The sequence below is a fragment of the Amaranthus tricolor genome, chromosome 11 (assembly GCF_026212465.1).
Source record: "Amaranthus tricolor cultivar Red isolate AtriRed21 chromosome 11, ASM2621246v1, whole genome shotgun sequence".
NCBI classification, from domain to species: domain Eukaryota; kingdom Viridiplantae; phylum Streptophyta; class Magnoliopsida; order Caryophyllales; family Amaranthaceae; genus Amaranthus; species Amaranthus tricolor.
Genome location: NC_080057.1, coordinates 24,762,160 through 24,776,856, shown reverse-complemented (window position 1 = coordinate 24,776,856; position 14,697 = coordinate 24,762,160). Strand labels below are relative to the sequence as shown.

At 31.4% G+C, this 14,697-nt stretch overlaps 2 protein-coding genes across 12 annotated transcripts; one reads left to right on the top strand and one right to left on the bottom strand.

The window, feature by feature from the left end:
- Positions 1 to 1,224: 1,224 nt before the first annotated feature.
- Positions 1,225 to 9,559, top strand: LOC130827693 (protein trichome birefringence-like 10). The gene is made up of 4 exons (XM_057693509.1): positions 1,225 to 2,328; positions 6,512 to 6,901; positions 7,463 to 7,621; positions 8,423 to 9,559. Exons 1-4 carry the CDS (start codon positions 1,949 to 1,951, stop codon positions 8,787 to 8,789), a joined length of 1,296 nt encoding a protein of 431 aa, XP_057549492.1. The 5' UTR covers positions 1,225 to 1,948; the 3' UTR covers positions 8,790 to 9,559.
- Positions 9,560 to 9,958: 399 nt separating this feature from the next.
- LOC130827692 (uncharacterized) lies at positions 9,959 to 14,390 on the bottom strand. Of its 11 annotated transcripts, none has more exons than XM_057693508.1 (8): positions 14,141 to 14,390; positions 12,506 to 12,563; positions 12,117 to 12,422; positions 11,995 to 12,043; positions 11,808 to 11,902; positions 11,384 to 11,502; positions 10,693 to 10,776; positions 9,959 to 10,369 (listed from the first exon to the last, which is right to left on the bottom strand). In XM_057693508.1, the coding sequence occupies exons 1-7, from the start codon at positions 14,254 to 14,256 to the stop codon at positions 10,716 to 10,718; spliced, it is 804 nt and encodes a 267-aa protein (XP_057549491.1). In that variant the 5' UTR covers positions 14,257 to 14,390; the 3' UTR covers positions 9,959 to 10,369; positions 10,693 to 10,715. The 11 variants fall into 11 exon arrangements, with proteins under 11 accessions (XP_057549491.1, XP_057549483.1, XP_057549484.1 ...); XM_057693500.1 differs by having other exon boundaries at positions 9,959 to 10,381; positions 12,497 to 12,563; positions 14,141 to 14,384; XM_057693501.1 differs by having other exon boundaries at positions 12,497 to 12,563; positions 14,141 to 14,384.
- Between the last annotated feature and the right edge of the window lie 307 nt (positions 14,391 to 14,697).

Sequence of the window (14,697 nt, the reverse complement as noted above, 5' to 3'; positions counted from 1 at the left end):
TCAATAGAAATATATGTAGTTTTATTAAGATAGAGAAATTAGTCACTAATGATTTAATGAGGTTAAAATAAATCAAAAATTACATCAGTGTTAAGTTTAATTACTAACAGACACCAAAGATCACGACTTGAGGTTGAAGTGTGTGTCTAAGGTGCATATGAATATAAAAACCAAAATATGCAAGTATATGAAATGACAAAATGGACAAAGATAAAAGAACACAAAAGTTAAGGTGGTTCACCAAATTAAGGCTACATCCATCATATATATAGCTAGAATAGTATTAATATTGTGTTTAAAGGACAAACTACAAACTTGAAGGAAAATAAAACTCTTAATTTATAAATAAATGACCTAGAATTAGTGTATTTATAGGAAAATCAAGACATCGCAATTACAAATAGGTAAAACATCAGCACAAAGGCAAAAACAAGGCAAAAACCTATGGAACCTTATGCTCGTTCGAGCATAGTTGTGCTGACAACCTCTGATTGGATCTCGATTTTGTGCAACGTGTCTCATGGTCCTTAATGCTCCCTTAAAACCATTATATATTTGTCCCAAGTCTAATGCATGTCTCGCTCTCCAAGATTAAACAATCAATGATTGCAAAAGGGACTGTACAACGTGATTCTCCTTTAACCAATCCCAAATGTATATTAGAGACCTTCTCTTATCATAAACAGAATTAATCAATTTCTTTAATTAAGCTTAACTTTATTTGGTGAACCAAGTTACTTATAATTTTAAGAATTACAAATTCTTTATAACTTGTAGAAATAAATTACATTAAAGTTTCTCATAATTTGTAAACTTATACTTTCGCTGATTCGTTTTGGATGTTTTTATTTATTGGTTACATGTGACTGTATCAATTTTATTTTATTGATCGATTAATTTAGTAGAGGATTGCAAAAATGTTAAAAATCTTTTAATCAATACATACCCATAATTATATTTTTATTAATTACCGTATAAGATAGTAGACGTAACCAACGATTACTTTGACATATTTAATATTGTTTACTCAAATTTTTGGTAAGATGAAGCAAATGATTAAGATGCTCATAAATTATGAAATTCATCACAAGCTGTCCACATGTTTATCTCACCGTCTACACTACACTAATACCACTACTACTTCTTTCCTAATTCAATTATTTTATGCATTAATTAATTCATTATTCTTATATTTAATTACTTGTCAAATACTCATACATGACCAATTATTCTTTTCAATGCATTCCCCATTTCCCCTCTCTTCTCCACAATCATCCAAACTAACAATTAAACAAAAATTTTTTGGGTTTTAGTTCAAATTTCATTACCTTATTTGTTTTTTGTTTTTTTTTTCACTTTTATTCATTATATTTACCTTATTTTTCAACATTAATTGCATATCATCATAAAAATTAACAATTAAACCATATTATTTGTGTGTTTTACTCCAAATTTCATTACCTTATTTGGGTTTTTTTTTCACTTTTATTCATTAAAATTGCCTTGTTTTTCAACATTAATTGCAAATATCATTATTACAAGTATAATAATTAAACCTTATTATTCTTGGGTTTAGTCCATACTTCATTTTTTTTACTTTTCTATATCAAATTTGCCTTATTTTTCAACTTTATTTGCTTATCATCATTAAAATTTAAAACTAACAATTAAACCGTATTATTTTAAGGTTTTAGTCCAAATTTTCATTATTGCTTCATTGAAATTGCCTAATTTTTCAACTTTATTTGCATATCATCCATCTAAAGTACCATTTTTTAAATTTAAGTCCATTTTTCATCTTTTTTTTTTTTTTTTTTACATTTTCTTCATCAAAATCACCTTGATTTTCAACTTTTTTTGCATATCATATTCAAATAAAAACTACCCATTTGGGTAAAATCATACCATTTCAAAATCTAAACCTAACCAACTAATTTAACTAACAATCATGATGAATCAACTTGATTTCTTCAAGAAATTCAATCGGTTAAACCCACTTGAACTTTCAATCACAATACTTACTTTTTTTATTCTAAGTTTGTGTCTTTTTTGTTCATTTTTCTTCTTTGATAATGGAGTCGGATCATCATCTGGTGTAAATTTCTGGGTTGGGGTTGATTCAGGGCAAAATAATAGTATTGGGTACTTAAATTTTTCAGAAAATTGTGATTATTTTGATGGAAAATGGGTATGGGATGATACTTACCCTCTTTATAATTCAAAAAATTGTTCTTTTATTGATGGAGGTTTTAGATGTTCTGAAAATGGTAGACCTGATAATTTTTATACCAAATGGAGATGGCAACCCAACAAATGCAATTTGCCCAGGTTCTTTTTTTTTTTTTTTTTTTTTCTTATTTCTCTAATTTTTCTTTATAATATGACTCATTAAGGCTCAGACATTATCTATTGTTCGGTGTTGTATTAATTGACTCATTAAGGCTCTGATATTATTTATTTTTCAGTGTTATACTACTTTATAGTAAAATTGCATATATTTGATCTGAAAATACCCCCAAGTTGGAGGGTAAAATAGTTTAAAATTAACTTAATTAATCAAAATCTAGCATGACAAAATATTTACGTATATGAGATGAAATTCACTTGATCTATAATATCATATTCAAAACTTGTCTGAACACCTAATTTACGGCTTTATTGAAGCCACTTAATGATATTGTATAATGAAATGTTGTATTTTTAACCTCAAAACCCGCACAAATGAAGCCGCTTTGATGGCATTGGATACTAAAATGTTGAATTTGTCATATTATTTCTTGTATACGTGAATTTGCAACACTATTTTAGTATTTATCTTTATCCGTCCCTCTAACATTTCAATAACTCCATTTTTCAATGTTATTCACACATTTCAATATATTTTCAGGCTCTCTCTTAATAGATTGTATTTTTTAAAGACAGCTCTCAAAAGTCTAATCCACTTTCCTTCTTTAATAAATGTCTTAATTTTAAAAAAAGAAAACTATTTTAAAAAAACTGTTGTTTTTTTTTTAAAAAAAAAGTGTAGAAAACTTCAACCTTTTTGGAAGATGAAAATTTTTTGGATTAAATGTCTATTCCCAAGCAAAATAAAACATTCATTTAGTAATAAAACATATTTTTTTAAAAAAAAAAATTAAAGTTCATCAATTGTGAAAAACATTGATGTTGAAGATGACAATTATGACTAATTTTTATGATTTGGGGTTAAAATAATATATTTGGGATTATAACATAATATATTTAGAGTTATAACATAATATATTTGTGGTTATAACATAATATATTTGGGGTTATAACTCAATATATTTGGAATTAAAACTAAATATATTTGAGGTTTTATAACATAAAATATTTGCTTGTATTATTAAAGTATGTAGTATTATATCACAAATATATACTATTATAAACGCAAATCTATTACGTTATAACCGCAATTATATATTTTTTTATAACCCCAACTATATTGTGTTATAACTCCAGATATATTATGGTTATAACCCCAAATATAATATGTTATAATTATAAATATATTATGTTATAACCATAATTGCTTTTATTAATTTCCCCAAAACAGTAGACATTGTTGTCTTCTTCAACATCACTATTTACACTATTGATAAAGCTTAATTTTATAAAAAATCAGAAAATTGTAAATCCAACTAATATATAATATAACATAGTCAACCCAAAAAAAAAAAGGAAAATAAAAGCTTTAAAAACGAAAATGATGAAGTATAAATATATCAGATTTTGCAAATGTTAAAGATAAACAGAGAATAAACAACAATGAAGTTTGAGAGAGGAAGATGGAGATTGAAAACTACAAATAGAGTTTGAGAGAGGAAAATGAGTAGTTTTGTCAGGAAAAAAAAAAAGAAAAAAATTTTTATTATTTTTTTAAAATTTAAAAATTGAGTTGGCCTAAACTTGAGACGTTTTTTGTAAAGAGAAGTCTCAAGTAAGAATTTGTGATATATTTTTAATACTTGTGTCATTTTTATTTTGTTGGAATTCATGGTAGTGAGGGAGTACTTGCCGTTATTCGATCCTGCAGTCGCCAAATCTTCCCTATCTCAAACATTAATCATGCAATTTATGGTCTAATTTTTGTTAATAATCACACTTTTTTTTTTTGTATATTAATATTCTTGGGAATTTCAATGTGGTAATTCTGAATTTTCAGTTTTTTCACGTGGTAGACAAATATTTTTTTAATCTACGTGGTGACTTTGACATTTCAACTTTTCCACGGAATGTTTTTTTGTCAAATTTACGCTATTTTTTACCCAACGTAATGACATTTTTTAGAAAAACAAACGTCTTAATCACCCTAATTAACCACATTTTTCAAAATCCAGTCGATATAAGTACTTAATTCAACCAAAAACTTAACATTTTGTCTATCACATGGAAAAGTTGAAAACTCAAAATCACTACACAAATTTGAAAAAATATTCGTGAAAAAGCCAAAAAAAATTCAGAATCACCACAAATAATTTTCCAATATTTATTTTTTGTTGTGGTTAATAAGGTAAGGTTGTGTATCCCACCTTAAAAGAGTGGGAGGGCAGATAATGGCATTAGATAATTGAATATTGTGTTTTGTCATTGTTCTTCCTGATTCCTGTTTCTATCTGCACATTCACCAAACCAAGTATTTTTGGCAATTGCATTTATTCCCATTTCAGATTTCTTTTTATTATATTTTATTTTTCATACTTTCCCAAAATAATCATTCATCTTCTCATTTTTTTCCTTTTCACATTGTTCAAAACTTTTGTACTTTAAATAATTTTAGAATGTAATTTAACAATTCATTTTGAATTAAGAATTTTCTAAGTTAAGCTTTATTTTTTCAGTTATTTATAAAGTGCCTCATTTTAATTAAAGTTGTAAAAATAAATAGGACTTCAGAAATCTTTGCCCCGCCTCTATTTGAGTTTAGCAAGTCAACTCATTGGAGGATATAATAGGATTAAGAATATGCTTTAGTCTGTATTCTTCTATGTGCTTCCCATTCCTTAATATTGGAAGTTGAATAAAAATAAGAAAAAATTACCTAAAATAATATAACATTTTAATGATTTTTCTATAATAATTCTATCTATTGATTAACCATGAATAATTTTAACTTTATGGGGTATTTGCCTAGAGCAAACTCGAGTAACCTGATGACCTGCTATAGTAAGTTTTAATTTTTTTTAAAAAAAAGATAAATCAAAATAAATGTCAAAAAAATTATTAAAAAAATATTAAAATGCTATTAGAAATTTTTACGTAAATTTTTAAATTTTTTCTCTAACTTTATATTAATTTTAAGTTTACTTTTTTGGTAAATTACCTACTATAGCAGGTCATCCGGGTACTTAAGTTTACCCTAGGCAAATACCCCATAAAGTTGGGATTATTCATAGTTAATCAATAGTTGAGATTACTGTAGAAAAATCATGAAAATGTTAGATTATTTTTGATAATTTTTCCTAAAAATAATTTTAAAGAAAATTACGCTGTTTATATTCCACATTTTTTGGTCTTGTTTAGGTTTTTTCTTGTACAATCCAAATATTATAACCAAAATACATTTCTTTTATATCCCAAATATATACCTTTAAATAGTTAAATGTACAAGAGATCATTAGGGTTGATATTTTTACTCATAATGTATCTTGTTGTATTTAATCGATATCGAGTCCATTTAAGCTTTTTTTCATTCCGTTTTCACCCTTTTTCGAACTGAATGTTGTTCAGGATAGCTATAAATTATGTTATTTTTTTATTATCATTAACTAAAGTTTCTTGCTATTATACTCCCTCTGTTCTACTGAAATTATTTCATTTGACTTATTATTATGTAGAGTTTTTAGAGTCAAATAATGTTATTTCAATAGGACAAAAGAGTATTTTATATGTGATTGACTATCTACCCAATGGCGGAGCACTAAGGGGTTTGGAAGTACCTGGGTCCCACCATAATTTATAAATTACATTGAATTTCTTAAATCAAAACTACAAAAAATATTGAATATCTTAAGTGAAATATGTCATAGACAATCTACTCAATGACGGGGTGATAAGGGGTTTGGGAGTGACTAGATCCCACCATAATTTATGTTGAATTTTTTAATAAAACTAAAAAAAATACTAAATATCTTAAGTAAATATGTTAAGAAATCAATTCAACCAAAAGTTTAAATTGATGGTTGAGGCTCCAAAATACGTTATGTACTCTAACACGCCCCCTAACACGAGAGTCTTTTGGGCTTGAAGTGTAGATGCCACACATGCCTTCCTCATACCTGACGCTGAATATTTCACTTTATATGAGGGCGATTGAGATTCAAACTCGTAACCTCTTGTTTCACTGGCTTCTAATACATGTCAAGGAATCAACTCAACCAAAAGTTTAAGCCGATGGTTGAGGCCCCAAAACATATTATATGCTCTAACAACCCTATAATTAAAATATTGAATCGGCTACTAAATATAATTTTTTTTGTTGTTTGAGCAGATTTGATGCAAAGGTGATGTTAGAAAAGCTTAGGAACAAGAGGGTTGTATTTGTTGGAGATTCAATTGGTAGAAATCAATGGGAATCCTTTATGTGTATGCTTTCATCAGCAGTGTCTAATAAGACCTCAATATATGAAGTAAATGGGAACCCAATAACAAAGCATATGGGATCTTTGGTGTTTCTATTTATAGAATATAATTGCACTATTGAATACTACAGATCTCCATTTTTAGTAGTGCAAAATAGACCTCCTTATGGTTCTCCACCTAATGTGAGGTACTCTCTGAAAGTAGATCAACTAGATTGGAGCTCTAGAAAATGGAAAGATGCTGATGTGCTGGTTTTTAATGCTGGTCATTGGTGGACTAATGATAAGACTATTAGGAGGTAAGTACTTATCCTTGTTTCCCTAAAATAAGACAAATTGTTGAATGAGATGGTCTCTCGATCAGACTATTGGACTGATCCAATATGCACGTATATTCTTAAATCGATTATTTATAATCCTAAAGTGATTTATTGGAAAAATGGGCTGATTGTATAGGTTTGTCTCATGTTGAGACGATCTCGTACAAGACTAGATGAGTCAATTTTTGTAGGAGTATTTGATTAAGTCGAGTTTAAATATCGTCTTGACAGAAGTCACTTGGTATTGGAGTAATGGTATATTGTTGATTTGATGAATAGTGCAAAAATATGGTTTCAGACTTTCAGTCGTGATAAGGATCACCGAACAAAATTTGCTAATCAATGCAGGTGATTTTGTGTTCAGTCGCGACCTATATTTAATATTTTGGTCGTTTTGAACTGAAAATCCTTTATGTTACACTTCTTTTTTTATAAAAAAGATTTCGAGATAAGTGTAGTTATTAAAAAGTAACGAAGAACAATATTATCGAAGAAATCATTATTACTTTTTTCTTGACTTTAGACTTCACAACTCTTCAGTGGTTGCTACTTTGAAGAAGGAGGTGTATTAAAGATGAATATGACTGTTGATACTGCTTTCAAACGGTCAATAGAGACTCTACTCAATTGGATTGATACTCAAGTAAATACAAACAAGACAAGTGTCTTCTTTCGGTCTTATGCTCCCGTGCATTTCAGGTTTGATCTAATTTTTTCCGATTTTTTCTTTTCGTTTTTTTATCGTTGGTATGACTGAATAGGACTTTTTTATTGTTGATAAGAGTGGTTGAAGAATCGGCAAAGTCTTCAACCACTAGGACAACTTATGATTTTTCGATTTTATTCTTTTTGAGCAACATTTGAGAGGGATTTGATAAATATGTAACACTTTGTTCTTATTCAATTCATATGCCATAACTAAAGGTGGTCATTTGGGTCATCGGATCGATTTCTGGTCAGATGTTTCGGGTCGATTCGAAATCGAGTCTTGTGTACATATTTATTGTTACATAATTGCGAATCTATTTTGATGTCGTGTCAAAGTTTTGATTACATAGTCGAGTTAATGTTCAATGGAATGTGTGTTGAACGCCTCAATCATAACTGATTGAAAACATAGCTATTAGTTCCCATTTGTAAGCTAGATTCACTTGGAAAATAATAAACTTTGCAAGTCATTTTATCTAAGATTGAGACCAAATTCTAAAAAATGTAGGGTTTTTCTTTGTGCTCACTGCTCACCTTAGGATTGTATGCAATCTTTTAGCACATTTCTTAGTTTTTTACGCATCAATTGGTGTTATTTATATGTAACATTTCCTTCTTTTTACCTAATATGTACATATAACTACCTCTAAAATCTACCCTAATAGTTTTTTTTTTCAAAGTGTCCAGTAGATTTAGATGTAGCAAACTCAAAAATATAAATTTTTTTGTTAAAAAGCTATTAAAAGTTTCAACGCTATAAAAGATTGCTAAAGACAATAGTCGATTGTGCAGTGGAGGTGACTGGAAGACTGGTGGGAGATGTCCGGAAACGACACCGGACTTGGAGACTCCTTACATGCCTCAATATTGGGATCATTACAATCTTTTGAATGATGCTTTGTCTGATCATGCAAACAAAACTCATGCTAGTAAAGTGACCTTGTTGAATGTCACCTACATGACATTGCAAAGAAGAGATGGCCATTCATCACTTTACTATGTCGGGCCTATACCGGCTCCGCTTCATCGACAAGATTGTAGTCACTGGTGCTTGCCTGGTGTTCCTGATACGTGGAATGAACTTTTGTACGCAGTCTTCCTCAGGCAACAATTATACCAATCAAAGAATTTCACTATGGTCTCGGGAACTGAAGCTTGATAAATGAAACTCGTCGTGCTTGAAGGAGCATGATTGAGGTGAGGTATTACTTCTCAAGAGGCATGGATTTAGAGGTCCGTAGCCACTTTTGATTTAAGACCTACTCGAGTTTTCGATTATTTTGCTTAATAGCCAATGTTATTGCATATTCTCTCTTTCTACTGAATAGTTTAATTGTTGGGAGAGCAGTACAAAAATGTGAGAATAGGAATACAAAAAAGTGGTGCAAAATGCAATCATTTTCATAGAAGAAAATATAGCAAATTCAAGGAGACATAGTAGTATGTTACAGTTTGGCAAGTGATGCATCCTTACCAGCCTTGCTTGATTCTTTTTGCCAATGAATTGGAATATGAAAGTGGAAAATTACTATCTTGTGTGGAAATATTACTAAGTCGTCTTAAAATTAATACTCCGTCACATAGATTCTACACCATTTGACCTGAAAAGGCTCATATATTTGGATCAAATGGAAAAGAGTACATCATATGACGACAATCGTAAGCCAGTCTTCCACAATTCTTGGGTCTGTGTTGTCACCTTCAGACTTGTATGTGTGCAAGCCGATAGGCAAGTTATCGGAAGATCATCTTAGGCTCAGCTTAGGTGAAGAAACAAGATTTGGAGTAGATATTGAAAATTCACTGGCATGAAGGACTTAAGTGAGGCAAAAATAGCTTCTGAAACATTTGTTAGTTTAATGCGATTGAAATATAGTCCAACCTTATCGTGATCATATTGTAAACATTTGTTAGTTTAATGTGATTGAAATATAGGCATCGAAAAGGTTTTAAAACTTTTATTGGGAACAAATTGATACCATATATGTTTAGTTGAGTTAAGTAGTTAACTTCATACAAAAATACTACAGGGCATTTTAAATATTTCCAAAGCAAAATTTTGGAAAATACATGGAGCCCCACAAGAGATTATGTAGCTCTGCCATCAAATATAGGTCAGGACAACCACAAAAATAAAATTCCCAATTATATATTTTTATTAACAAGCACGAGAACCAATTTTGATCAAAATTGTTTTACGATCGCATATTGACAATCACAATCATCTCTTCAACTAATAAATAATTCCTTATGTCTTCTGAATTTATTTATCAATTTATTATGTCTTCAAGTAATGCTTCATCCTAATATGAAAGTTAACAAATGTTTGACCATTTTATGTAGGACTTTTATTGATCAAAATGTTGCAATCTTTCAAAACCATAGGGAGTTTAATACTTGTATCATAATAACAAAATAATAGATTTTCTGTTATTGAAAAAAAGAAAGCAATGAATGAGGACACACTACCCTCAAACAGTTTATATCATCCTCCAACACCAATGTAGCTGCTGGGCAGACCTTTGTACTATAACCTCATTTGTTTCCTCCTCTTCGGCCTGAAAATTCTCCGCCTTCTCCATCTGGAGATCATGGTCATGCTAGAAGGCATAAACAGCTCCCGATTTCTTCTTAAATACATCCTTTTCACACTTCCTTTCCTGCAATATTCTAAGCAGCAGCATCAACGGAACAATGAGAATGGCAGCTCAGGCCATCAAGTCCTACAAAGCCTCGCATCTGTCCGCCAACCTTATGAGAGTTTCATAATTTTGAGGTAATAGGTGTAGCCAAAATGGACAAGAACTCTATTTTGAGGGACACAATTGAGTATTTGAACAACTAGATCCTACAAATGCATACATGCACAATGCATAATAATGTGGCTGATTTTATGTTTCTTCTCTTTACCTATATCATGTACATGACTTCACAATACCGACTAGACTGCACGCTATAGGAGCTACGGAATTAAGCAGAGAAGAGTATTGGCCTCGAATCTTATTCTTGCTAAAAGATTTATGGTTGTACAACATACAATTGGAGAGACCTGGACTACATACCGATTATAAATCCTCATCAATATTTATTCTTCTGGTGAAGGATTTCTTATGACAATACCCTTGATCACATACCGGCATTGAAACCTGCAAGAGATCGTTGTGTTCAGTTGTTCATAGTTCAGTATACATCACAAAACAGTTTCTAAGAAAGTAGGTTTGTCTTTAAGCCTAAATCTATTCACCATGAATTTGACCTTTACGACATAATTACGCAGACAATATGACGCAGAATAAGATCTACTGTAAACAAAGTTATTACTCGACAGCATTATCTGCTGCTATCAAATTCATTGATAATGTCATTGACATACCAATTTGTCTGCTGCAATCCGGAAAATGAAGCTCATTCATTAAAGGTACTACGGTTCAACTCAATAAATCAACTCAATTTAATGATTTGATGTAACCAAATGAAAGGGGGATATAGCAAACCAATTGCATGCTCTTCTACCAATATTATTCCAATATAAAGACAGTTCTCTGAGCAGTGCTTGCTGGGAACACATCAATATAAATATGACAAAAACAATGGTGAAACAAATTTGATGACACACAGCATGATGTTTATATGAGAGTCTAAAATTGTTGTCACATATTGAGTTCAGAGAGGAATGATTTGAAAAAGTAAACATGTAAACCACTATAGATTGTTGTGAGAAGACACTGAGAACGCATAAGGGTATATTCGTACCATGTAAAATCACCGCTTACATGATTCTCATTGCAGACAGAAATTGCATCTGGGACATCATATGTTTCCATTTCTTTATGAGAAATTCTGGGTCTAAGGCGCAGCCTGAGAGGCACTATCTGCAAACGCGGAGCACATTAACTAAAATTGAATAAGACTCTTCTGTATGTGATGCAACTGCACCATAAAGTACTGACATAGAACTCTATTGACAACGTGATTCAACTGAGAAACAACAAATCATATTTAAAATGGTTGAAACTAGTATCTCCATATCTTTTCAACAAAACTGTGCAATTGCTAGCTCACCCACTGCATCTATAATCACTCACTCACTGCATCTATAATCAGAAGTGAAATGATCAATATCACTGGCATGGCTAGATTACTGAATATGCTCGATAAAAATTTTTAAAAGCACTACCTTCTTTGAGAACTGAAAGTCACGCTTTGGTAGGAAATGCAGAGGCATATTGAATGACGCTGGAGCCTTTACCAAAAAAAACAACTTAGAAGGACCTGAAAACAATTGAGTCGTAATGTCAGAACCTGGTACGTACATCCATGTAGCTTACTTTGAATCAAACCAAGATAACTGATTAATCATGTACCTGTATAGGAGGTCGTTCCCACACCTTTAGAGATCAATGCCCTTATAACCTATCCAGGAGAAATTAGCTCAACTTTATTCTATAAGCTGAAACATTATTGAAATGACAAAAGCTAAACTAACCTTCCTCGAGATAACCTCTATTGTTTGGTTTCTGGTTATATGTTCGGAGACTAAGGGGAGCATCCTTCCATGAGAAAATGAAATTTCGTAAACATGTTGTGGCCTTCTCGGGTTAGCTCCAAAAGCAAAAATAATATCTTCAACATTGGGAACCTCACGGATCAGAAGCTCAAGAGCAGTCTGAAGACCAGATATTGTGCTCATCAGTTTTTCACTTCTTCTAATCTCTAAATTGATCTCTCTTTTCCTGCCAATGCTCTTTCTTCTAGATTTACCATTGAGTTCATTCTGTGTAAGGAGCACCGCCTACAATGAAAAAAAATCTTCAGAAGACCTCATTCAATCTGATATATAATATCCACTGTGTCATACACTCATACGTAATATACCAATTCCTTGTATTCGGCCTGTAGAGCATCAAATTGAAGAGTCATATCCTGCAGCATCCTGCAAAAGAAGAAGTCGAGTTGTGGATATTGTTATGAAAAACAGAGAGGATGTTGTTAGCTCCAACCATTTAGAATTCTTTGCAATTCTAGATAGAGAAGTGGGGGATTCAAAAAAATCTCAATAATTTTCGTCATAATTCATTAAGCTTCTCAATTCTCATGCATGTTATAAGTTAACACATAAGATTGTTTTGGTTGCATAGAAGATTCTTATCAAGAACAACTAGTGTTGAGAGAAAAGATTAATTGTAGCATAAAAATAGTTTGCTAGAGATGCTGAATATATCCTCCATCCTTATTCTGTCTGCTCTACTCCTCAACATCTTTGCGCACCCCCCTTCACTTAAAATTTCAGCAGGGGTTAAAACAAAAAACTGAACACAATTGACTTCCACAAAAACATATCAAAATCTAAACCAGGGATGGGCCACGAGTTCTATTCATCAGCTAGGACACTGGCTTAGAAATAAGAAACATCCAGTACAAAATCCATGTCATATTATGAAAATATATATTTAGTCGCATCAAATTATACTCTCATCAATACTTCTTTTTTTTGTTTTCCAAGTAATTGAACTCTATTATCATTGTTAACATCTTCCCACAAATGTCATCAGGCTACAAACTATTACAGATTACTCAACAAATTTGTATTTTTACTTCAACAGTAAGGTGCACACGAGCTCTTTATCATTAAAATTTGGAAATTTAGAACTCTTGAGTCCGGATTCAGGGTAAATTCACCGGCTAATTTGCTTTTCAAATTTGCGATTCGATTAATATGGCTCAAAAATATCCCAAAACTGTCCAGAATTTGCTTTTTCTCGAGTCTCAATTCACGATTCACTTAAACAGCTGCAAATCATGCGACTGGTCCGTAAGCTCCTTATTAAGTGAAATTTAGATATGTAAAATAATGTGTTTCTTATTTTAAGTGAAGTTGCAAATAGTGTTTTGCAATTAATGGTCTATTAGAAACAACTTCCTAGGTTTTACAAATTACTATTGAGTTCGAGTACAATTGACCCCCTCTTTCCCGCCTAGAAGGCAGCCTTTTTAATGGCATCAGTTCTGTAGTGTTGTACTCCTTTGTCCCTTTGAGTTTGTTACTCAAAGGGATAGAGGGAGTAGTTGTGTTGTTTGTTGAGTCTGCAACCTCTAAAATGAAAAATTTTATGTTGATATAAATTTAGGTCTCTCCTTACCTATAATTCTAGTTTAGCCTCCTTAATTTTAATTTTAATTAGAAGGCATACTTTTCTATAAATGCTTCAAATTGCAGTTTATTTTAGCATCACATAATTCACATATACACTCGAATTTAACAAGACCACATAACTGTGACTGAACAACAGCGAACGATCCCTAGAACAGATCGTAAAAATTTTAAATCAACCTGAACCTTTGAATAACTTGCGAAAACGAATTCGAGCTCTCCACATGAACTTAATTGAACATACATGAATTCATGTCATAAAAACCAAATGAATAACAATTCCATGAAAAAAGATTTGATTAAGAAGGCAATGAAATTAAAACAGAAATTTAAAACAGATTGATAGAAAAAGAACATACGAAGGAATTTGCTGGTGCATATAGAGGAGGAAGGCTAAGACATCAGATACCACATGGAAGATGAGAGATGCATTAATGGAGCCGGGAGCTACCTGGAGTTCCATGTCCTGTGCCATTGTTGTTCTGCGATCTTGAGAAAACAAGATGGCGTAGACTTAACCTTTTTTCAAATGGCGTTTGAGGGCGGGACAACAATTTTTTCGAATGCTTTTAAGATCAGTATGCTTAACTAGTACTTCATACGTTTCCGCTTCAAAAAAAAATACTATGTTTCATCATGTTTGCTTCATTTAATCTTTTAGCAAATGTTATTTTAATTATTTATATATTAAACTATGTATAGCTAAAAATCATAAAAAGTTAATATATAAATATATGCATGCGATTAAACGATTCAAACAAAATCTCACTTGACTATATTTATTCTAATACATAGGGATGCAAGCGGAGCGGGTCTAATAGGAGACCCGCCCCATCCCCGTCCCATCGGGACGGGATGGGTTCCGATTTGATGGGTCATGGAGCGGGTACGGGTATAAAATTCATACCCACCGCGG